This window comes from Arvicola amphibius, chromosome 14 (genome assembly GCF_903992535.2).
Source record: "Arvicola amphibius chromosome 14, mArvAmp1.2, whole genome shotgun sequence".
Taxonomy (NCBI): domain Eukaryota; kingdom Metazoa; phylum Chordata; class Mammalia; order Rodentia; family Cricetidae; genus Arvicola; species Arvicola amphibius.
This window is the reverse complement of record NC_052060.1, coordinates 11,346,792-11,369,941: the sequence shown is the minus strand read 5'-3', so window position 1 is coordinate 11,369,941 and position 23,150 is coordinate 11,346,792. Positions and strand designations below refer to the sequence as shown.

Below are 23,150 nucleotides of genomic sequence, written 5' to 3'. Positions count from 1 at the left end.
TAATCATCAGCATCATCCAGCTACAAATCATGGGACTTACAGCAGTGACCTGCCTGCCAGACAAACTTGTGCAACAGTGTCACAAATGCTATGGCAGTAATTAACCATGTTCTAATTAGATTTAAGGCATAATCCAAGAGATGGAACCTATGTATGACATTGCTCAAGTTGCTAAAAACCCAAAACTAGATAGATATGTCATGAGTCTAGGGGGAATCTTAACACTATTATTCTGATAAAGGAATACAGCAATAAAATGACTCTGCATGGCATTTCTGCTGTACCCATAGCTCAGTGCCTTGCAGTAGATGGGAACTAGTACAGAGACCCACAACTGGACAATGTGAAAAGAATGAGAAGCTTTGGATTACTCGGTACTGAATGAGATATTTTCATCAAAGCTCTCCCCTCAAGGTTCAGGGATCTATGCAGAACAAGAAGTAGAAAGACTAAGAGGTAGAGGTAATGAGTAACTCCAAGGGAGCAGAATCTTCCAGACACAGCAAGACTGAAGAACTCATAGAGACTGTGGCAGCACGCACAAGACTTGGAGAAGTTTAAAGCCAGGCAGGTTCCCAGTACTGAGATTGAGAAGCAGACACAGGGTCCCACCCCTTACAAAGAAGTTACCTCTAATCGATACCAACTGGTAAAAGAAAATCAACCTATTCCAGGATCCATCAATACCACTCTTGGGAATATACCCAAGAGATGCCCTATCATACTACAAAAGCATTTGCTCAGCTATGTTCATAGCAGCACTATTTGTAATAGCCAGAACCCAGAAACAACCTAGGTGTCCCTCAATGGAAGAATGGATAAAGAAAGTGTGGAATATGTACACATTAGAATACTACTCAGCAGTAAAAAACAATGACATCTTGAATTCTGCATGCAAAAGGATGGAAATAGAAAACACTATCCTGAGTGAGGTAATCCAGACCCAAAAAGATGAATATGGTATGTACTCAATCATAAGTGGATTTTAGCCATAAATAAAGGACATTGAACCTATAATTTGTGACCCTAGAGAAGCTAAATAAGAAGGTGAACCCAAAGAAAAACATATAGTTATCCTCCTGGATATTGGAAGGAGACAAGATTACCAGGCAAAAATTGGAAACTGGGGGGTGGGGATGGGGTAGGGGTAAGGGGAGATGGGGAGAAAAAAGTGAGAAGGGGAGGATGGAGAGAGCTTGGGGGAACGGGACAGTTGGGATGGAGAAAGTGTGGATATGGGAGCAGGGAAGTATATATCTTAATTAAGGGAGCCATTTTAGGGTTGACAAGAGTCTTGACTCTAGAGGTGTTCACAGGTTTCCATGGAGATGTCCCCAGCTAGATCCTTGGGCAGATGAGGAGAGAGAGCCTGAAATGGCCCTATCCTATAGCCATACTGATGAATATCTTGCATATCACCATAGAACCTTCATCTGGCAATGGATGAAGCTAGAGACAGAGACCCACATTGGAGCACTGGACTCAGCTTCCAAGGTCCAAATGAGGAGCAGAAGGAGGGAGAACATGAGCAAGGAAGTCAGGACGGTGAGGGGTGTGCCCACCCACTAAGACGGTGGGGCTAATCTACTGGGAGCTCACCAAGGCCAGCTAAACTGGGACTGATATACCATGTGATCAATCCAGACTCTCTGAACGTGGCTGACCATGAGGGCTGCTGAGAAGCCAAGGACAATGGCACTGGGTTTTGATCCTACTGCATGTACTGGCTTTGTGGGAGCCTAGTCTGTTTCGATGCTCACCTTCCTAGACCTGGATAGAGGGGGGAGAACTTGAACTTCCCACAGGGCAGGGAACCTTGGTTGTTCTTTGGAGTGGAGAGGGAGGGGGAGAGGGGTGGGGAAGGGGGGATGAAAATGGGAAGGGGGAGGAGGTGGAAATTTTTAATTAAAAATAAATAAAAAATAAAAAAAACAACCTCCCCCCAAAAAACAAAACAAAAAAAAAAAAAAGAAAAAGAAAATGAAAACTCAGTTGTCTCCAGCTGCATCTCATGGGGTATATTAACCACACTTCACAGTAAACCCCATTCTTAGGAGAAGTTGGCCAACACAAAACTAGTTCAACAGTAATTCTGTAGGCTTTTTGTCTTGTTTTACTTTTGGGGTGCTTCTTTTATCCTATTGGTTTCTTGCTTTTATATTTTCATTTTTGTTTTGTAGAGTTTTTTGTGTGATTTTTTGTTTTTTGCCTGCATGTTTTAAAGATAGAATAAAAGAACAAGTTGGATGAATGGAGAGGTTGGGAAGATCTTGAATGAATTCGGAGAGGGAAAGTCTTATAATATATTGTATGACTTTTTTTCAATTAAAAAAGACATACTTCTTTAGAGTATTGTGAAAAGTATAAATCAGTGTATTCAGAGTTCTCAGTATTGAGTTTAGTCTCCAAGTTACATACTCAATAAATAATAACTATTATTGTCATAAAAGGTAGTGATTTCTAGCTTTGAGGAAAAAAATGGAAGAAAATCATTATGTGGCTGTGTAAGTTAAAAAGCATAATGAAAATATCGATAATAACATCAAAACTAATACGTACAGTGGGAATAACTTGGCTCCTCAAATCACAGATCTACATTGACTCTCAGTGCTGTTACCAGAAATGGACAGCAGCTTCCTGCTTCTCTCCCATAGAGGTAATGCAACACAATTCCCTAACCCCCAGGCTCAAAATGACTGAATAGTAGTGTGTCTGGAACTTGGTCCCATTAATTTTCCAGTTTAAGTCTGAAAGAAAGAATGACTCCTCTGATTTTTATTATGAAGAGTTAGTAATACATGTAGAATTACTAACATGTAGAATCCACCTAGAGAGATGGCTCAGCAGTTAAGAACACTTGTTGTACTTCCAGAGGACTTGAGTTTGGTTGCTAGTAATGTGTCAGGTGGTTCATAGCCACTTATAACACCAAAGACCCAATACCCTCTTTTGTCCCCATGGACACACACACACACACACACACACACACAAACAAACACACACACACATCTGTGTGACCTTTCCTGGGCTGTGTGATGACTACGCCATTTGGAAGAGTAGAGTCTCAACAGAGATTCATGCAGCCCAAGCTTTGGCTAAACATTATGGGTCAAAAGTTACTGAGAAACACAGTTATGTAAGCATTATTTGCTCCCAGCTAAAAGGCCAAGAAGCCACAGTTGTGTAACCAAGTCTTCTGACCTGCAAGCCGTGCTTTCTGTGACTACAAAGGGATACAAGCACAGAGTATGAATTTAATTTACCAAATTTATGACTCTTGGCTAATACAAGCAGAATAAATAGCAAATCAGTCTTGAAAGGATTTAATAATGTGTGTATTTTATGGCCATGTTTCGGATAGCAGATTGCAATTGTGCTTGGTGGGCAGAGGGTAATATTGGTGGACCTGTGAGTTGTATAGCCAGCTACATACCTTCGGGCTGAAGAACAGCTTCCTCCTGCTGGCTGACTGCTTCCAGGTGGTTCTTCAGTGGTTCATAATTCTCTGAAGATATTTTAATCACACTGGCTATAGGAATGCCAAGCTCAGTCATAATGGCTAATATCTGAGGATTGTTGAAGCCCACAACAATAATGTAATGCTGGGCACCATCATCTGGCTCATCGTCTGTTGGAAATTCCATAAAGAAGGTCAACTATCATTGTTAGATAGAACAGGTTGTCCCCAGGCAAATCAATGGTGATACACATTATGCATGCATTTGTAATCCCTCTGGCTTGCCAAGACCCAGGCAGTTGGCTGGAAGGCAAGCCTGTTGACTGTTTTTCATTATTGACTTTCCAGTAAAGCGACTGTGGCCATTTTACAATATACTAAATCATGTTTGTAAATTAGACATTGGCATATTGGGCGGGCCAACATATGTGGGGCCTGTGGCCATGGAAACTGGGGCTTGGGCTCTTGTCAGAGTTTAGCATTTAAGTAGTCCCTTTTGGTTCTAAGATCTTTGGAGCAATATTGGCTTGGCTCCTGAATTACAAGTAGCTACAGCTTTCTGGGACTTTATAAGCAGAGGTGTTTACAGGCTAAGGAAGTACTGTGGATGTGCTCTGTAGCCCAGCCCTGAAAGAATTCATGTCAGCGTGGTGAGAACTCTGTGCATCAGCTGGGAGGCAGCTATTCATCGCATTTCATTTTTTAAAAATACATAGTGCACATTTTCTTAAGAGTTCTCTCCTTATGAATAAGAAAACATGACCATCTTGATATTCTGAGGGTGAGAATCGTCGTCCCACTTTAGTGCTGACTGTGCATGATACATAAAGGCCTTACATTGTACAGGATGGCACAGTGAGGCCAACGTACATGCCATACAACAGATGCTCAAGTTTTCATTGTTAAGTAATTATTTCTCCCAACCACAAAAATGATGGACATTGCTATTGTCCATGGTGTGCACAGCATCATTGCTTCTGGGTATGCTATCTTTAGTTCAGAGCTACATGAGAGGAGACAACTGACAAAGGATGCCACAGAAAGACTGCTTCTCTTAATTAAAACACAGTGAAGATCAAAACTGCTGAAAGAAAATGGAAGTCTACTAAATACAAATAAACAAATAAAGCAAAGATAGCAACAGGTAGTTCTGTCTGGGCTCAAAGAGAACCAGCAACGGGTCACTAGTAACTCCTGAGCACGACTCATTTTTGCGTCAATCATTTAAGATGGAAGGAAGTTCCGTTTGGTTTTGGTGGAGACAGAAAGATGGTGGGAAAAGTGTGAGCTAAAAACCTGTGCTCTGCATGCATCTCAAATTATTAGATTTGATTGCCACTGTCCCTTGCATGAATCAAATTTATCATACTTATCTCTGTGTTTGTGTCACAGTCATGCATGGGTGTGCCATAATATGTCTGAGGAGGCCAGGGGACAACTTGAGGAAGTTGGTTCTGTCCTTCCATTAAGAGAAGCCTGGGGATGGTGCTCACAAGGTCAGGTCTGGGCGTGAGCAGCTTTCCTCATGGAGCCATCTTGCTGGATCATTTCCACTTTGCCTATAACTACACTTGACCTTCGAATATAGTCTCAGCAAGAGGGCAAGCTTCCTGATGGCCCAATCGCCTGCCATTTCATTCTTTGTTTTTATGATGCAAGCATACCCATGGAGATGCATGCTAAATAAACACTTGCTAAAACCACACATGCATTGCAAAATAGAAATATTTTTCAATCCGAGTGTCACAGAGTGTAAGTTATTTGTGACTTTATAGTAAACAAAAAGGCTAGGAATGACGGAGTCTAATTATTGGGGTGGCGGCTGAAGCCACATCCTGATCCATAAAGCAAGAGGTGAAAGACACCACCCACTGACCAATGTAGGATTTGATGTCGTCTTCCTCCCCCCTCCGTTTCAACTGGGTGGTCTTCTTCACTGCCGCAGCAGCCTCGGGCTGGTCCTTTCCCTTTCCTTTCCCAGCTTTTGCACTGGGGGCCTTCTTCTCCTTGGGAGACTTCACTTTGCCTTTTTCTTTTTCCGACTTTGCCCTTTCTTCTATCATCTGGAATGAGAGATCACATTCTGACCCTCCAAGTCATCTTGTGGACAACAGTTTCTCTGAAGTCAGCCAAAGTCACCCTCCAATTCACATCATCAAAGCAATCCTTTATTTCACCGCATACTCGCTATCATCTCTCATTTGTTCATCGCGAAAGTCAGGACAGTGGAGACTCCAGCTTGAATTGAAGTGGTGACGGGCACAACTGTGGAGGGCAGTGAGGGGCAGGTATGGGGGTGGGAGAGGGTACCAGCAGGCTGTTTAAGAGAATAGCCTGTGGGAGAGATTCATCTGAATGAGTCTCCCAAACACTCAACTGTGCGTTTGTGCTGGAGGAGGATAGGGCGCAGTGGTCGTGGGGAGGGAAGCAGAATACTCTGATGTCAGGGACTCAGGTTTGTCTCTTAGCCCAGCTCTGGAGAGCACCTATCATTTTGTGAAAACAAACAAGCGAAACCAAACAATCTGGGAAAAGAAAGAACAGGCTTCCTAAAACCTCCTTGCGGATATTTTTCATGTTGGCTATTTTTAAAGGTTAAAAGGTCTTTGGAGATCTTAGCACTGAGGAATTCTTTTTTTTATAATTCTGCTTAAAAAACATACAGTCCCAACTGTTATCTGAAACACAGAAAGGGGATCCGCAGAGGCCACTAGTCACCTAAGTTCTTAGATTGCTCCAGGGCATGCTTAGTTCATATATCCATGGGAAGATCTAATATTTACCCTCTCCCTTCAAAATTCCCCTCAAACGTTGCATACTATTTCACAGGGTGATTGTGCCTGTATTTATAAACTTAAAATATTTATTCTCACTAAAATGATACTGCTTCCAAGAGGAGGACTCTACAGAAGTCCAACCAACACCAGACAGACAAGGGTTGTTGAAAGAGAAAGGGCACACTGTCAAAGTCAAGCCCAGCAGATTTCTGTGTCTCTCTTATTCCATCCTCAATGATGATGAACATATCAGCACGAACAGAAGTTGTGGAAGCCTGTGAGACGCCAGCATCTATTCACTCACTTGCTCATTCAGAGGACATTTCGATGAGCAGAGTAAAACAGCGTCAGAGGCTGGGAGTGTCATGAACTCCTGGGGTGGGACACAGGGGAGCTACTGATATGAAAGGTCCAGCACTTCCCTCTGCTCTAGGTGGTATTGGTGCCTACAGCAAGGCTGGTACAACCTCCTAGAGTTCAGTCAAAGGGATAGGAAGGGTATGTAAACAGACAAAACAGACAAAAATAGAACCGCAAATGTTAGTGAACACAGAGACAACGCAAACGAGGAGACATCACTCATAAGTTGGCAGAAGGAATGTTTTCTCTCAGGAGGTGACATGTGAGTGAAAACCTGAAAAACGTGTCATAATGCACACGAGAAGCAGGGAAAAGGTGACGTGTAAAGGCATTTGAGCATGAAGGGACTGTGTGTTCAGAGAACCCATAGCCTTATAGCAGGGCAAAAGGGGCAGAAGGTCCCAAGACAAGGGTAAGAGAGCAGGCATGGGCAGGTCACCCAAGGCTTTGGAGATGGGGCTTATAAATTCATTCCTCATTGACAATTCAGAGAAAGACTTGAGCATTTGCAGGTGGGGAAGTTTATAGAAAACAGACAGTCTAATAAGGAAACTGTAGACACAGTTCAGAGAAGACCTAACAGTGACTCACGTCAAGGTGTTGGCAGACTGGAGAAAAGTAGATGGATTTGGGGTCCGTTTTGAATGTTTACACTGTGAGAGTTCAACGGTTAGTCATGAGGCATATCAAAGAGAACACTGTGGACTGGACTCCGAGCCACTGGTGCTTTGGTGGTGTCCCTTACTGAGGTGGAGAAGGTTGGGTGAGGAGTGGTTTTCAGTTGAGTTGGGAAGATGACGATAACTGGTCGTACTATATTTGAGGTGCCGTGTGACACTAAGAACCAACACAGTCTGCATTCAGAGATGATAGTAACTGCAGTTACAAATTCAGGAATAAGTAATAGGAATCAGCTAATTTAACGGGAAGAGATGATTGAATTGGGTAAAAGTTTCTAAGAAATGAGAGTATTGGGCTTTGGATCATGGGAACTGTAGAAGCCAGACTTGAAGGAGAAAAAAAAAAGGAGGAAGAGGAGGAGGAAGAGGAGGAGGAAAAGGAGGAGGAAGAGGAGGAGGAAGAAGAGAATAAAAGGTCAAAGGCAAACACAGAAAGTGAAAAAAGAAAAAAAGAGCAAGTGGATCAAACAGGACAAGAAGGGGCATTGGTCGTTGTGGGCCGTACTAAGAGGGACAGCTATGGTGGACTATAGAGGTATTAGACAGGGCCACAGTGACACCCGGGAGGGCATTTGTATGGGCAGCTGCCTTGAGAACTTTGGTTGTAAAAGGAACTGGAGCTCTGAGCCATTCGTCAGGGGAGCAGAAGGCAGTGGGTATGAAGCTGAGGTAAGAATGTACCTTTGTGCAGGCGGATCTCTGTGAGTTCGAGACCAGCCTGGTCTACAAGAGCTAGTTCCAGGACAGGCTCCAAAGCTACAGAGAAACCCTGTCTTGAAAAAAACAAACAAACAAAAAAAAAAGAATGTACCTTTGTGTATAAAGCCAGGATCTGCTGTGTTTGCACTTTGACAGAATGATCCAGTACAGAGGGAGACAGTGAGGGTACAAGGAAAACTGAAAAATATCAAGTCAAGATTTACTAGCAAGAGAAAATTTCTAGTTCATTAGGAGCCACAGAGACTCGGTGGTTTGGCTGTGGATGGAAGAAAGGAAGAGGTCTGGGTAGGGTTGAGAGAATGTTTCCATTTTTCAAGAGAAGTAGGAGGCAGAGTTCAGCAGGCAAAAAATCGGGAAGTTCCAGCTAGGTTAGAGCATGCCAGGGTCATCTTAGACAGCCGGAGAGCAAGTGTACTAAAAAATGCAGCCGAACTCAACCAGTGCTGGGATGAAAATAAAACTGTCATATTGGATCCTTTGAGTGCCTCAAGTTTTTCTTCTTTATCTGTTCAGATACAGACATGAAAAGGGTGAGAGGGGTCTCTGAGTTCATAATCGTGATGGAAATAAGACTTTGTAAAGCGTGGTTTAATTACGATGTTCTGGACCACGGAGTAAAATAGCAGAGATGGCAATGGATGGAGACTGGTGGCTCCCTGGACCAGAAGCTACAAAGGGGTTGAAGAAACTGCGTGTGTGTGTGTGTGTGTGTGTGTGTGTGTGTGTGTGTGTGTGTGTGTGTCTGTGTGTGTTTGGGGGAGTGTTATTATTAGGTAATTCTTTAAGAGGAAAGGATGAGAAGCACCCAAGGTTAAAGAACGTGAGCTCTTAAGGGATGATGATCATAGTAGGACCACAGGAGCAAATAGCTGGTGTGGGGTGAAGAAAGTGAGTATTAGAGAATCAAGAAGCCATCACAAAGGAGCTTGCTCACAATTAGAAAAATAGAAAAGAAAAAACCTGCCATGGGAAAGAGACCCAGAGAGGTCAAGGATGTTCGTGCCAACTCAAATATGAGGGCAGTGACGAGTGACAGACTAACAGGAGGGTCTGGAAACTGGGCATCTTCCTGCGGTCAGGCTGCTGCAGCAGGTGCGAGGGCTGCAGACAGTTAAATACCCCTCTCCAGCTTACATGTGCAGTTCTTTCTATAGCTTTCTGTTTTCCTTCAGTTTAGGCCAATAAGTCTGCCCTATAATACTGAAAGTAATATTTATAGCAGTAAATTAGCAAATGGCTATTTTAATCATAGCTGTCATCATCAGTATTAGGATATTTCTATGTTCTGAGCTCATGTTTTATGGCAGGCATTGCATCTTGTTCAGTCCTTACAGGTACAATGGATGGAGCATTAGCTTCACTTTATAGAGGAGGAAGAAAGCTTGGTGGGGGAAAGCAATGATTTAATTCCCAAGTTACTGAATGGGAATGCCAGACCTGAGGGCTATATAACCCATGCTCTTTGCAGTGGGTCCTTGGAGCATAACTATGGCCCTGATTCCAATTAGCCTGCAGGCACTAGCAGGACTCACTGTAAGCAGGACCTTCAGGGCCTCTGAGAGTGCAGCTTTGGCTGATGGTACATGTATCAGTGTAAGAACCCTGTGGATATCTTTGGCAGGTATCTAGTTTCACCACAGTGAAGCCACAACTGCAATTTAAAACAAGGTCTTAGGGTAATTCTTTGATCTGAGATAAGGAAATGATTTTAGGTTAAATTACTTTAAAGAATAAATGTTTAGTGGTAGTAGTGTACACCTTTAATCCCAGCACTTGGGAGGCAGAGGCAGGCAGATCATTGTAAGTTGAAGGCCAGCCTGGTCTACAAAAGCTAGTTCCATAATAGGCTCCAAAGATACAGAGAAACTCTGTCTTGAAAGACAAAACAAAAACAAAAACAACAAAAGAATAAATGTTTATCGATTGATGTACTCATTCAAATAGTTCTGCATCCCTACATGCATTTGCAGAGCACAGTGGAAACTTCTTAAAGGACCCCCTTCCCCAGAGTTTGTCAGTTCATAAACTCCTGAGCATTGTTCCCTATGAGTTTTCTTGGGATCTTATTTAGAAATGGATTGATCATAAACTCAAGTTCAAAGGAAGAAACAAAGTTTGGTGCCAGTATTTAGTAATGCCATCTGAAGGGTGAGTTTAGATATTATGCTTTTAATCTGATCTCACCAAGCAAGATGCATAACATCTACTAAGACATAGAGTTTGTCTGGGGACATTGAACCATGTTAGGAACCATGCTGGTGTGATGTGGGGCCGTAAGATCCTCTTAGTGCTCTGAGGCTCTGGTTCATTGTTCCTTGCTTTGATATTTATTCTTTCATTTCTACTAAGCTCAAGTCACAGGAAGTTCAACTCTAATCTTCATTTCATTTTTCTCCCATTCTAGGAATTCCTCTCTAACCTGCGGGTTTATATGGTAGGACTTGAGGGTAAAAGAGGAGCAAGCCAGACTGGACAAACACTCAACAGAGATGAACCCTAAATCACAAATTAACTTCCCTCACACACCCTCTTTCTGCCTTTTCTTGCTTTGGAATAATATGGCTTCATGCTCCTACTCTATGTCCATCTGCTCATAGCTTAAAATTTCTGAGGGAGACTTGATGTGGGATTCCCCTCTGTATGCTGTATTATTGCCATTGGTTAATAAAGAAGCTGCTTTCAGCTAATGGCTTAAAAGAATATAATCAGATTGGAAGATTTTACACACACACACACACACACACACATCTATCTATCTATCTATCTATCTATCTATCTCTCTCTATATATATATACATACATATATATATATATATATATATATAGAGAGAGAGAGAGAGAGAGAGAGAGAGAGACAGAGAGAGACAGAGAGTAGGCAGAGTCAGGGAGACATCATGTAGCTGCCACAGGAGACAGATACAGCGGAATCTTAGCGGTAGGCCACAGCCACATGGCAATGCACAGACTAATAGAAATGGGATAATTTAAGATGTAAGAGCTAGATAGAAATACGCTTAAGCTATTGATTGGCCAAACAGTATTCTAATTAATAGAGTTTCTGTGTGATTATTTCAGCTCTGGGTGGCCAGGAAACAAACACGCAGTTCCTATCTTCAGAGACTCTTGTCAATTAAAAAAAAAAAATGCAGGCAGGGCATACGCCCAAAGTTGTTTCCCTACTGTGTTTGGGGAACACATGTCCCTAGCACATGAATGGAGGGTCAAGTTCATTGGGGGAAGGCATTCTTTTTAAAAACACAGCAGGAGTAGAAGGCATCTGGATGCCTCCAACTGTGGGGGAGGGGGGCTTTGGGTGGGCATAGGGATGGTTTCTTAACCATTCGAGCTACTTAGCAGATGTGGAGGTCTCATGTAAAACAATAACTGAAGACAGTCACAGCATCCCACAAACTCCGTGACTGTTAAGTGAATCTACCTAGAATCTTCATTTATATCACTATCTTTTTAAAGACAAAGAAAAAAAGTCCCGTTCTGTACCAAAGCAACCTACTTATTTGGTACTTCAAGATGTTTTAAAGGATATTTTATTTCTAAATGATTTCTTAATATTAACGTCCAAACATGATTGACATTCATTCTCTTTTCCTCACTAGGAATGGGAGGCCAGTGGCCAAAGCCAAGGACATGATGATGAATAGCTATGCATCATATGCTCTGGAAGCTGGTGATCTATGCACCACATATAACTAACTGGGATATGTGTGGCCTACTGTAAGATCTTCACAATGAGATTAAAGAGAGAGACGGAAAAGCAGGATGGTGGCAGCTGTAACTAACATAGTTCCTTGTGTGTTTTGTAAGAAACTGGATTATAACGCTCTTACCATCTCACTGTTCCTTGACTGATTCCAGAGATGGGGGAGCCTCAGGGACAGGCAGAGAGATGGTGTATGGGGTGAGATGGTATTAATCATATTTATCCTTATGAAAAAAATATTCATCAAAGCAAAGTGAGGGTTGAGAGAGGCTAACGGGGGAGCAAGAATGCTCCAAGCTCAATATAAACACGTGTGAAATAGGTAAGTTTCAAAATTTTTTAATGAAATTTCTTCATTTTTAAGCAACCATCATAATATCAAATCTCTGATATGGTACATGGCACAGAGTGATCTCAAAGTTGATTTGATCAGGGACACTTTTGAAAACCAGAAAACCATGTCTTGTGGCCACAGTTCAATTTGAAAACATAGTGATGGGAAAGTTTGGGGGACACAATCAGTCCAGTTCTAAATTATCCGCTAAGTAAGTTAGACAAAATACTGACCACGGTGTACAGAGTATATTATTTACTCCCCCAAATACAGAAAGCACACACATGTCTAACAAAAGGAGAATGAATAAGAAAATTACGGTAAGCAGGAGAAACTCAGAGGCCAAGTAAAAAAACAATGGCTACGGATGCTGTGATAACAGCAAAATTATGATACATCTTAACTAAAAGGACTGTTGAAATATTTTGACATGATTACAACTTTATAAAGAAATAAACACATAACAAGAAACAGAAAAGGAAGCATACCAAATATTACCACTGTTTCATAAAAACAGGATTGCAGTATTGGATTGTGTCTGTTATGCCCTATATATATTTTTTCCTGTATTTTCGATTTGTTCTCCTTGACTCTCTCTCCCTCTCCTTACTGCACCAGGTCATTTCCAGGACCTCCAATAACCTGAAGATGCATGAAGTTGCAGTAAGACCTGCTTCTCCAGAGAGCTCTTGGAGCGGTGGTTCTCAGCCTTTCTAAGGCTGTGACCTGTAATACAGTTCCTGATAACCATAAAGCTATTTCCTTTGCTACTTCATAACTGTAATTTTGCTGCTGCTGTGGATTATAATTTAAATAGCTGTGCTTTCTGATGGTCTTAGGCAACCCCTGTGCAAAGGTTATTCAACCCCCAGAGGGGTCATGACCCCCAGGTTGAGAACCACTGCGTTGGAGTGACACAAATACGTGTCTAGTGAGGGAGAGAGAGGGTTCAGTGGTGAGGAGCACTTGCTACTCTTTCAGAGGACCCGAGTTTGGTTCCCAGTACCCGCACTGGCCAGCTCACAGGGACCTGAATATAACTCCAGCTCCAGAGGGATCAGTGCTCTCTTTGGCCTCTGTAGGCACCAGCACAATGCACATAAATATATAATTAAAAAATTTCATGCTTAGAAATGTATTTGTTTTGTATGATCAAATGATAAAGTCTCTGGAACCCCACACCATATTACTAAGAATGGGAGGTAGTTGGTGCAACTCCTCGTGTAGTGAATCAAAACTGTGGTATGTGTGTGTGTGTGTGTGTGTGTGTGTGTGGTGAGCAAGAGGGGCACAGGTGTGATACATGCCACCTGCAGGAGGCATATGCATGGCATCATGTAAGCTAATACTATCCTAGCTACCCATTCAAAGGGGCAAGGAGAAAGCATTAGGGTACATGAAATAGGACCAGAAAGTATCATTCCTCGAGCAACTGGGTGATTGCTTGTGAAGGAAGGAAGGACTAGAAATCCAATCATGATTGCCCTTGATATCAGTGATCAGTTAACCCAAGCGTTTGCATCTTTGCTGAGTTTTCCTCCTTTTCTTGAACGCCATCCCCACGCTGGACCTCAGGAAGTTATATGAAGTCATTAGAGGGAGCATATGACTGTTGACAGATAATTCCACAAAGCCTTAAGTCCTGAAAAAACACGACCAGACAGCATTCGGCTGCAGGAGAGCTCAGAGGCAGTCTCGGAATTACTGAGACACACAGGAGATGTGTTCACAGTGGTTAACAACACACCATTCCATTCGATGGCTGCGATTTGACTCCTAACTATCGAGAGCGTAGCTGTTGGCCTTCTGAAATGTTGAACTTCTCCCCACCCCATAGTGCAAACTGGGACTGGTTCACTGTGCTAACCACATTAAATCATCTCAACGTTAGATGATGTGACGTGTCTGAAAAGGTAGAGTTAAATGGTCAAGAATAGTAGTTAACTATTCCTGATTATTGCTCTTTTAAAAGACTACTCTATTTTTCTCCTCTAAAACTTTTCTAGAAACCCACGAAGAGTTTTCATTAGGACAAATCAAAACAGCCGGCAACGCAGAGTTCTGTTTGGCCAAGGCCAGCTGGGGAGTCATTTATTTCTCCTGGATTGCTGGGGTTTGGGGTTCCTTAGATCTTCCATTTGTGCTGGTTGTATCTTCGTTTTGATAATCCTGCCTCAAAGAATTCCAGCCAGCTAGTGAGGCACGTTATTTCTTTCCTGGAACCACACGGGTCCCACTAAGCAGAGCCCCTGCTCTTCCTCTGTTTGACTTCTTAAAATAGTTTCTGAAGAATTTAACCACAACTGAATCAAAACTAACCAGCCTGTAATTTCCTGGTCGGTCCCCATGGCCTTTCCTTTAAAACAAAACACACGCGAAAAATGGCATTTTGATGGCTGATTTCCAGCTCCTTGGGGTTTGGACTGGAGGAAGCTGGGGAATGTCTGTGGGAGCTTCTCCTAACTTCTCTTCGTTTCTCGTTGGGAGCAGGCTCGTGTGGGCTTCCTTACTCTGCATTATCAAAATTAGGCTCTCTTTTAATGAAATTTTTGCTGGATACTGTCAGTCCCTCGATCTTTATGTCTGCCTTTCCTCTGTTCTGGTGCGCAGGAGAAGACAGCACCATGCTCTCAGCACATAAGCTACAAACAGAAAGAGCCGTCCTTTTAGACAAAAGCATTCGCTGTCATGTTCTCAGAAAATGCGAGCAGACTGAATTCATCCGCGAAAGACACAATTAAAATACAGTTGAATCTTCTCGGAAGGCCCTTTGCAAATATTCTTATTTCAGTTCTGAAAGATGGAAGATGCCATTTACATTGGGTGGTGAGATTCAAGGTCCCCGATTTTTTCTGTAACGTAGCCATAGCCATTTTCAACTTTTCGGAACATTAAGTACTTCCTTTTAGCTTGTCAATCTAACTGAGATATAATTCACAATTAAACAAGTGCTTATAATTAATAGATAATGAAAAATTTGGAGTTAATTAGAAGCCAGAGTGAGTGAAATTAGAAGTTCATTTAATAGCTAAATCAAAATGTTACAGCACAAAAGCCAAGAGATTTATTTTAAAGCCATACCGAATGTTATGAGCGGGTTTGCGCCCAGGACACTGCGTCCACAGATGTGTGTTTCAGTTAGCGTTTGCTGAGTTGGTGAACTAACGAGAGATGACAGCAACAGGACCAGAACCGTAGGACGGTCATTGAGATAATGGTACCAGGGAGATTCATTTCTGAGCACACACTCCCATCAAATTTTATGGCATGACAAACAATCTAATTTGCTGCTGTAAAGCAGGACAATCGTATTCATAAGTTCTAAAATGTTCCAAATGTTTGCACGATAGAGCGTGTTTCTAGTCTGTATCCATAACATCCTCTGTATCTATCATAGTCTATATCTATATTGATATAGCTGGACGTCCTTAGCAAAGTGTTTTCAAACAGGTTCAACGTATTTAAAATTAGAAACTTCCTGGTGTATCCTAGAGATCCACATGCTAAAGATTTTACAGTTTTTTTTTCTCCAAAGTACCTCTTTCTTACAGTTTCCACGATATTCATAACCTAGCAAGTTTTCTTTCAAAGCAGAAAGCAAAAGCAATGGCCAGAATCCAACTGCAGCACGCTCTTCAACTTAACCGAGTCTAAAATATCCTTTGTTGTATCTGGCACTTAACACTATAATTTACTATCTACTTTTAAAGAAAATTTTGATTGAGGAAATAGGACCAAATATGTAGTGACACATTACATCTCTTCCACGGGAGCTAAAAGTCAAGAGACAACCAAACTCCATTAGTTCTGCGTCCTCATCCTTGCCTCAGCCTTTTCTGTAATTACTGCTATGGATTTTTTTTTTTAAAAAGAAAGCATTCATTGTTCATTTCCAAAAATCAAGCACAGAAAATATAAAATATTCTCAGGGTTGGACAGATGTAAGCAATATACTAGAATTAGCACATGAAAGCAAATATCTCTCTAGACTTAATGGCAAGTTTGAAAAAGCTGAAGACCCACTCCCTCTGCAAAAGCGAGCCTCCTTCTGGGCTCAGCAGAGGTAGAAAATCCTCCTTCGTGTTGTGAACACGCTTCCCTTAGCTGTAGCAGACTATATGCCGCACATGCCTGCTTCGCTCTCTGCCAGACTTTCGGCTGACAGGCATTAACCTCAATTGTTCCAACGAACCTCTCGGGTAGCGTTGCCGAAATGTACATAGATTACCTCACCCCGCAAACAACGCCTTTCATCTCGCATTTATGAGGAGGACTTTCTGGGGTGTAATCTATTCCAATCAGTTTTCATCAATTTATTTAGCACCTACTCAGATGGTTTCAACTCAGACACAAGGGGCTCGTGCCCCTGGGAACCACTGATAATAAGGACATTAAATTAGATTATGTAATTGTTAGGTCTTAACTGCTCAGAGTTCTCTTACTGAGTCTCTTGCTTTCTTCTTCAAAATCTAAAGTTCAAGCCACAGTTTGTTAGACACTCAGACTTTCAACAAGCAAGTCAGGGTTTTTCCATAGTCTCAGAATCTCCTAACCGTGCTAATACAGTCCACAATTCAGAGAAATACTGAGCAAAAGAATAACATGCATTTTTATGTCATTTCATGCATTTTAAAAAAATCCCAAGTATCTAGGATATTCTATTTTTATTTGGAGATTGCTTGCTGAAATCTGAAAATATCGTAGTAAACAATTACTGAATTATAACGGGCACAAACACACACAGGGACACTCCAGCATGCTGTCCATCTGTGCAGAAGCACGGGCGTTTACTAAACTCGCAACTCACTCTTACGGTTCAAGTTCTCCCGTGACACTAGCATTTAAACACAAAAGTAGAGAGTGCTGTAGTAGTTTCAGATTGTCTAAATTTTTTTCTGCTAACTCTTACTTCTCTACGCGTTTCTTAAGGTACAAATCTATGATCAATGACAGAAAGAGCATTGGTAGAGGAAAAACTCGAACACCAACTATTTTGGTGAGTGGAGTTGTCCTGGGTGCAGTGTGAGCCACCCCAGGGAGAAGCTACATGGGGTTCTCTTAGGAAAGTATGGAGCCCTATATTGCAAGCATAAAGTGAAGTCGCCGCTGCCACCGCCACCATCACCACCACCGCCACCGCCTCCGCTACCACCACTATCGCCACCACCACCACCATCACCACCACCACCAACGCCACCGCCACCGCCACCGCCACCGCTACCGCCACTATCGCCACCACCACCACCATCACCACCACCACCAACGCCACCGCCACCGCCACCACCACTGCCACCAACGCCACCGCCACCGCCACTGCCACCGCCACCGCCACTGCCACCGCCACCGCCACTGCCACCACCATCATCATCTTATGGCCATCACAACTATCCGGTTAGGACATCAATCAAATAGGATACCTATGTCTAAGGATTTTTTTCAAAAGGTAAGGAAGGCGTAATGAGAATATATTTACCTGTTCGTTTTCTGTTGGTTGGTTTTTACCTTTTCTACTTAAGGTCACAAGAGACCCACAGTCCAATCCATTTCACATATGCATGTGCATACATATCACACACATACGTACAGAAGTATTTGGCATCACAAATATTTCAGCATGATTCAAAAACTAAGGAAAGCATTTCTTATTTCAAATAATGATCATAACAAATACCTCTGAATTGGGCATCGCTTTGCTTTTTAAAATATATTTTTCAGATGCAAATGTGAATTTAAAAAACCACGGTGGTTGATTTCCATAGGCAAAGCCAATGAAAAGTTTCCATATGTGAAAAATGAATAAATAGAGGGTCTGGAAACTGGTGCTTGTCATTCTAATAAACACTCCCTTGAATACCGCAAATAATTGAAATAGTTAGACCCTTACTTGAGGATTCTTCCCTCTTGTTTTTATATTTACTTCTTGTGACTGTGTCTCTTTCCTGGGTCCCATTCTTACTACAATATTATAAGGATTCTACCATAAAACCACATTGATTATATGCCCTGGATATTGCCATTTTCACAAATGAGGGGACTTATTTTTAATGTTATTTATCACAACTCTTCAAATACGTCTGTGAGTAGCTTGTTCCTTTAGGAGCAGAGGAGACATTTAGGTTCTCCAGGTCATGGGCTATAGTGGCTTAGAACAGGTGGGGATGACTTCAACTGTGTTCCCCCCACTACTTGCTGAGCTCTGGGAACCCACGTGCCGTACAGTACCTTCTTTTCATTTTCTCGTCTCTGCTGGTCCTTTGATTTAACCTGGAGAAGTTGAAATTTCAAGAGTTTCCCTATCAATGGTAAGGTAAGTTTCTCTCCACTATCCATAATGGTTCTTGCCGCCAGCAACACCTACAAAGGAACACAATTATCAGGAAGGGTGACACTGTGCAATCTTTGATACCGCCTATCAGTGATAAGAGGACAGCCTGGTGCTTTATGTTTTTCTGATATTTGTCTTAATGCAAGGACAGGTCACTCCTGGCCAAGTATGCGCAAGGGGAATATGCCCAGGGCCACCGAGACTGGACCCTTTCATTATCAACTTCGCCTCTGGCAAGGCAGTGAACTCTGTGCAGTGGTGTCAGACTCCCCAACTGTGCTCCATAGACACAGGCAGGGGCTCATCTGGGATGACTGACAGGTCATGCTCATGCTAAGAGCGTCTGTTGTTGTTTGGCAGAGCTGGTAGTCCAAACTGTCAAACTTTGACTTATTATGTCAATATAACAGAATCGAGTTTTATAACGGTGGAAATGGCTATGGTGGCAGTCTCTTATTTCTTGGTGACCAAATCCAAGTGAAAGATAAAAGCTGCTTGACACGGGCGCACCATACGAATGTTGCACACCCCCCCCCCAACCCCGCGCAGCTTAAAGCTGATCCTGTTGGTATGTGGACTAATTGGGGTGAAATGAGGTTATTGAGTTTTCTTTGGGTGACGACAGGCACTGGGAACATACAGCTGTATTGTCCAGATGTGTGGCACTGACAGCCTATTTTATGGCTGTGTTTTTTACAGCTTGTTTCCCCTAAATTTCACACAACTTTCTAACATCTGGGCCCTTTTCCTTGGAGCCCTATAACCACTTTATTTACTGCAAAAAAAAAATAAAATCATGTAAAATATACCATAAAAGTTGTTATGCGTTTCTCTTTATTCCTGTTGTCTCCCTAATAAAGTCCGCTTCTACCTGAAGGATTGCCACAGGAGCAATCTAGTGAAGGATTTTTCAGCTTTTGTTTTTAAAGGAGCATCATATTTATTTATAACCTTGAGATGGATTAGGTGTTGCTAGAATGTTCTGACATGTGGCTTTTCTCCCCCCCTGCCCCGTCGGAGCACTCGCCCCTCCGGTGCATATGGTGTCAATTTCAGGCCCTCCATCTCAGACAATGACTGTGTACACTGCTTCTCCAGAGCCATGTCTTGTCTGAGGCTCACGCTAGTTCTTGGGTCAGGGTTTCCATGACCGGTCCAGTCTCTCTGACTTTCCCCTTTGCCAAGGGAAATAGCTTAAAGAAAGGGGGGTGGGGCGCATATTTTGCTCTGAACTGGAGAAGGCCCTGTGGATCTTCATGTGCCAAAATGTAATTGGACTTTGTAGAGAATCCACAGGTTCCTGCTCTGCACTGAGAATGAGAAGCCCAGGAAGAGGAGGTCTTTAAAGATTTCATTTCCAAAAACCAAAGGAACAAACCAGAAACCCCAAACTTGTGGGGGGCAGGGTGGGGTGGGGTGGGGTGCGGGAGATGAATGCTCCCAGAAAGCACAGTGCTTGCTTTTAGGGCAAGTTCTGTCTTGCTGGCACAAGTTATGGAAAGGGCATGATTGTTGTGATTTTACGGATCAAGAAAATGGACAGGTCACCTGCAGATCCTCTCCATTTAATGGTGACCAGATCCAAGATGTTCCGGGATCCTTAAGGGGACTGCTGCCCAGGAACTGACTACACAATGAAGCTGTGTGACTGGACCCAACCCCAAGGGTGGGTGTTAATGTTTGGTTTGAGATGTCATTTTTCAATAGAGGCTGAATAGTGTGTTGACAATCGGGCTGCTTTGTGACATCTGGTCTCAGATAGTCAACTCTGGGGTTTTAAAGCTCATGGCAGTCTGACATGGTGCATTCTTGTGGAGTGCAGAGATTGCTGCGGTATTTAAGGCAGTCTGTGCTGGAGCCGGCTACCCAGAGGAGTATCTCAGCCTTCTCCTGGTGATCTGCGAGGACAGGATTCTCACCTGTGTCCAGAAAGGTTTGGGTGAAGCCTGCCTGGCGTCATGGTAACCAATGGGATGTGTTCGGATGTGCTCCCTAGCCTCTTGACTCCAGGAGTCTATGAACATTGCCTCCCTGGGGTAAAATGTACTAGAGGCACAGCCAAAAGTTCCCAGAGAGAAACATTTTGCAGGCCATGAAAGTTAATTTGCATGTCTGAAAGCTGTAGCAAGCTGGGTTTCAGTAGAAACCTGACATTTCATCAAAGGAGCAGGGATGTCTTCCTCTTGCGGGGAGATGGCTGGTGGTGGGAAAGGTCACCGGGACAACAGGCACTCTATACTCTATAAGCTGAAGACGCAAAGTGGGTACAGTAGAGGGTGATGTAGCTCCTGCTGCTTCTTCTGGCTGGCCCCGCTGGTCCATATGGAAACGGCTCAGTACCAGACAAACCCACAGACAGTTCAACCTGAACCTGCAAGGGGCACCACCAGCAAAGGCTGGACACCCCTATCTTCTGGACTTTCTCTGGTGTGACTTAACTCCAGATGTGGCTCTTTTGAATGCCCTTAGGATAACTGATGAAATTAAGGAAAACAAGTCTGTGCCAACTTAAAAGTTGAGACTGAATACTTTATTTGGGGTGTGTGCTGTCCCCAGGAGGGTCAGCAAAGAAAAGGTCTGTGCACATGAGCTCCCACCAGCAGGTCTTTCTTTGCACACCGTTACTCGCAGATGTAGAGTCAGATATCAGGATTTGGTTTCAGATGAAAAAAAAAATCCTTGGTGGACCTTTGTTAGAAGGATGTATTTAGGGAATTAAAAACCGAAAGGGGGGGATTTAAGAGATGATTCTCCTTTCTACAGACCACTCTGGAAAGGCTTCGTTTCACCCACCTTATGTGTGCAAATTAAGGAGAAAGAATCAACTTTCCCCTTTTCAGGACTCTGAAGGAAGCTTGTCCAGAAGTTAAGGTCAGTGTGTGCCTATGCGTCTGGGTACGTGTATCTCTTTTTGTATGCATTGCGGTCTGTGTGCCCTCTCTTTCTCTGCTTGTGAGTGAGTGTGTGTATTCGAAAGCAAGATAACAAGGGCTGCAAGTATTGGTAGACTTGACGGAACACAGCAGCAGGAAGCTGGCTGCAATTAGACAAAAGCCTAGGCTTCCCAAACTGATTAGAAAAGCAGTCATATTATGGATTTGAACCTGGGCACTCATCAGGTCACTGTACCAAATAAAAGTGCCTGGCTTGAGTCAGAAACCCAACATGAATCCCAGGGTGAACTGGACTCATTACCTACTGTGGTAGGGTGAGGCCTTAGATTCCCAGGAAGCTTCATAGGTCAGGGCTGTAGATGGAAGGACCTGTCCCATGAAAAGGCTTTGAATATGAATGAATATGACCTGTTCTTGGAAAGGCCACTGTAGAAGAAGGTCAAGCATTACATTGGAGATGGGACACTTCAGAAGTGTGGATAGATGTCCTTTCTCTTAGGATGCTTTGTGACTCTGAGCTTGCTAAGCAAGAACCATGTCTGCCTCTGTATCACCATGCATGAAGAAGACTCCATCATATTTGCCATTTAGTGATTTGAGACAACAAAAATAAAAGAAAGAAGCTAAATCTTTTCCTGGTCTGGACATCGGTCAGACCCACCCACAGATACCAGTGCTCCCCAACCACTCCTCCTCTTTGTAGCACCTCCTCACATACTAGACATAGGCAGATACCTTCCCAGGGCTTAGGATAGGTTCCTACATTCCCGTGGCAAGTGGATGGATGGATGGATGGATGGATGGATGGATGGATGGATGGATGGATGGGCAGATGGATGGATGGGCAGATGGGTGGATGGATGGATGGATGGATGGATGGATGGATGGATGGGCAGATGGATGGATAGGAATCCGTGAGGTTTCTGCCTGATTTCCCCAGTGTGTTTGCCACATGGGACAATTTGTTCACTGCTTAACATGTGCACTTGGTCTCAAGTGAGTGCTGAGGATGCGCATAGATTTCGGACCTGCGTTTCTCCTGCTGGGAGCATAGTTTTATGGCAGGCTGAGAAGGAAACAGAAAGCAGTGACCATGTGTGTGAGAGAAGGGATGTAGAAAGCCAGGGGAAGCCATTTCTTTCAGAAGCTTTAAATAACCATGGTCCCCCTTGCAGGAGAAGAGCCTTTGGTTTGAGAGTTTCTCTTGGGGTCTATGGAATTTTTCTCTAACTGTGGCGATTTGCAAAACATGCTTTTATATTTAGCCCCCTATTTTGGGTATAGATTTTGACTGAGAATTGCGGGGATAATCTAGCACACAACAGCAGAATCTCCGAGAGTAGAGGCTGATGCTGCCCAGACTAGCACAGAGTGAGCAAACAGGCTTTGGGATACGGAGGATCTAATGCATATATAATTTTTACTATTACCTTCTTTCGGATAGTTCATTTTCTCAGTGTATGATTTAATCATTAGCCATTCCCACGGTGAAGACATCTCAACAGTAGAAGAGGCAAGGCAGTGAGAGACTTTCTTCCCAAAGAGGTTTGTACCAGACCTCTTTCTAGAGATGGCCACTATGAAACAATCCACATGCAGCCTTCCATAATTCCCTGCACATGCATAAGTGTGTCTCTTTCTCCTTTCTCTCATATATGTGTGTGTGTGTACATATATATATGCATATATACACATATATGAACACACATATACCCGCTTCGTGTTTTATACAACCTTTCTATTTATATGAGCAAATGATTTATGGCTGTGTTTTTATGTAAAAGTATCTGGATCTATTTGCTCTACTGACATGTTTGCTCATGTGTGTATATTTTTAATAGACAGTAGTCTTCTCTTGTATGTGTCACTTAATTAGGTACACCAG

General features: G+C 42.9%; 1 protein-coding gene across 1 annotated transcript in view; it reads right to left on the bottom strand.

The window, feature by feature from the left end:
* Spag17 (sperm associated antigen 17) overlaps nt 1-23,150 on the bottom strand; it is a 219,833-nt gene that overhangs the window by 133,722 nt on the left and 62,961 nt on the right. Inside the window, exons 4-6 of the mRNA XM_038311719.1 lie at nt 18,269-18,400; nt 5,334-5,520; nt 3,434-3,628 (exon numbers count right to left, since the gene is read on the bottom strand). Coding sequence (XP_038167647.1) covers nt 3,434-3,628; nt 5,334-5,520; nt 18,269-18,400 — 514 coding nt within the window. The remainder of the gene's footprint in view (nt 1-3,433; nt 3,629-5,333; nt 5,521-18,268; nt 18,401-23,150) is intronic.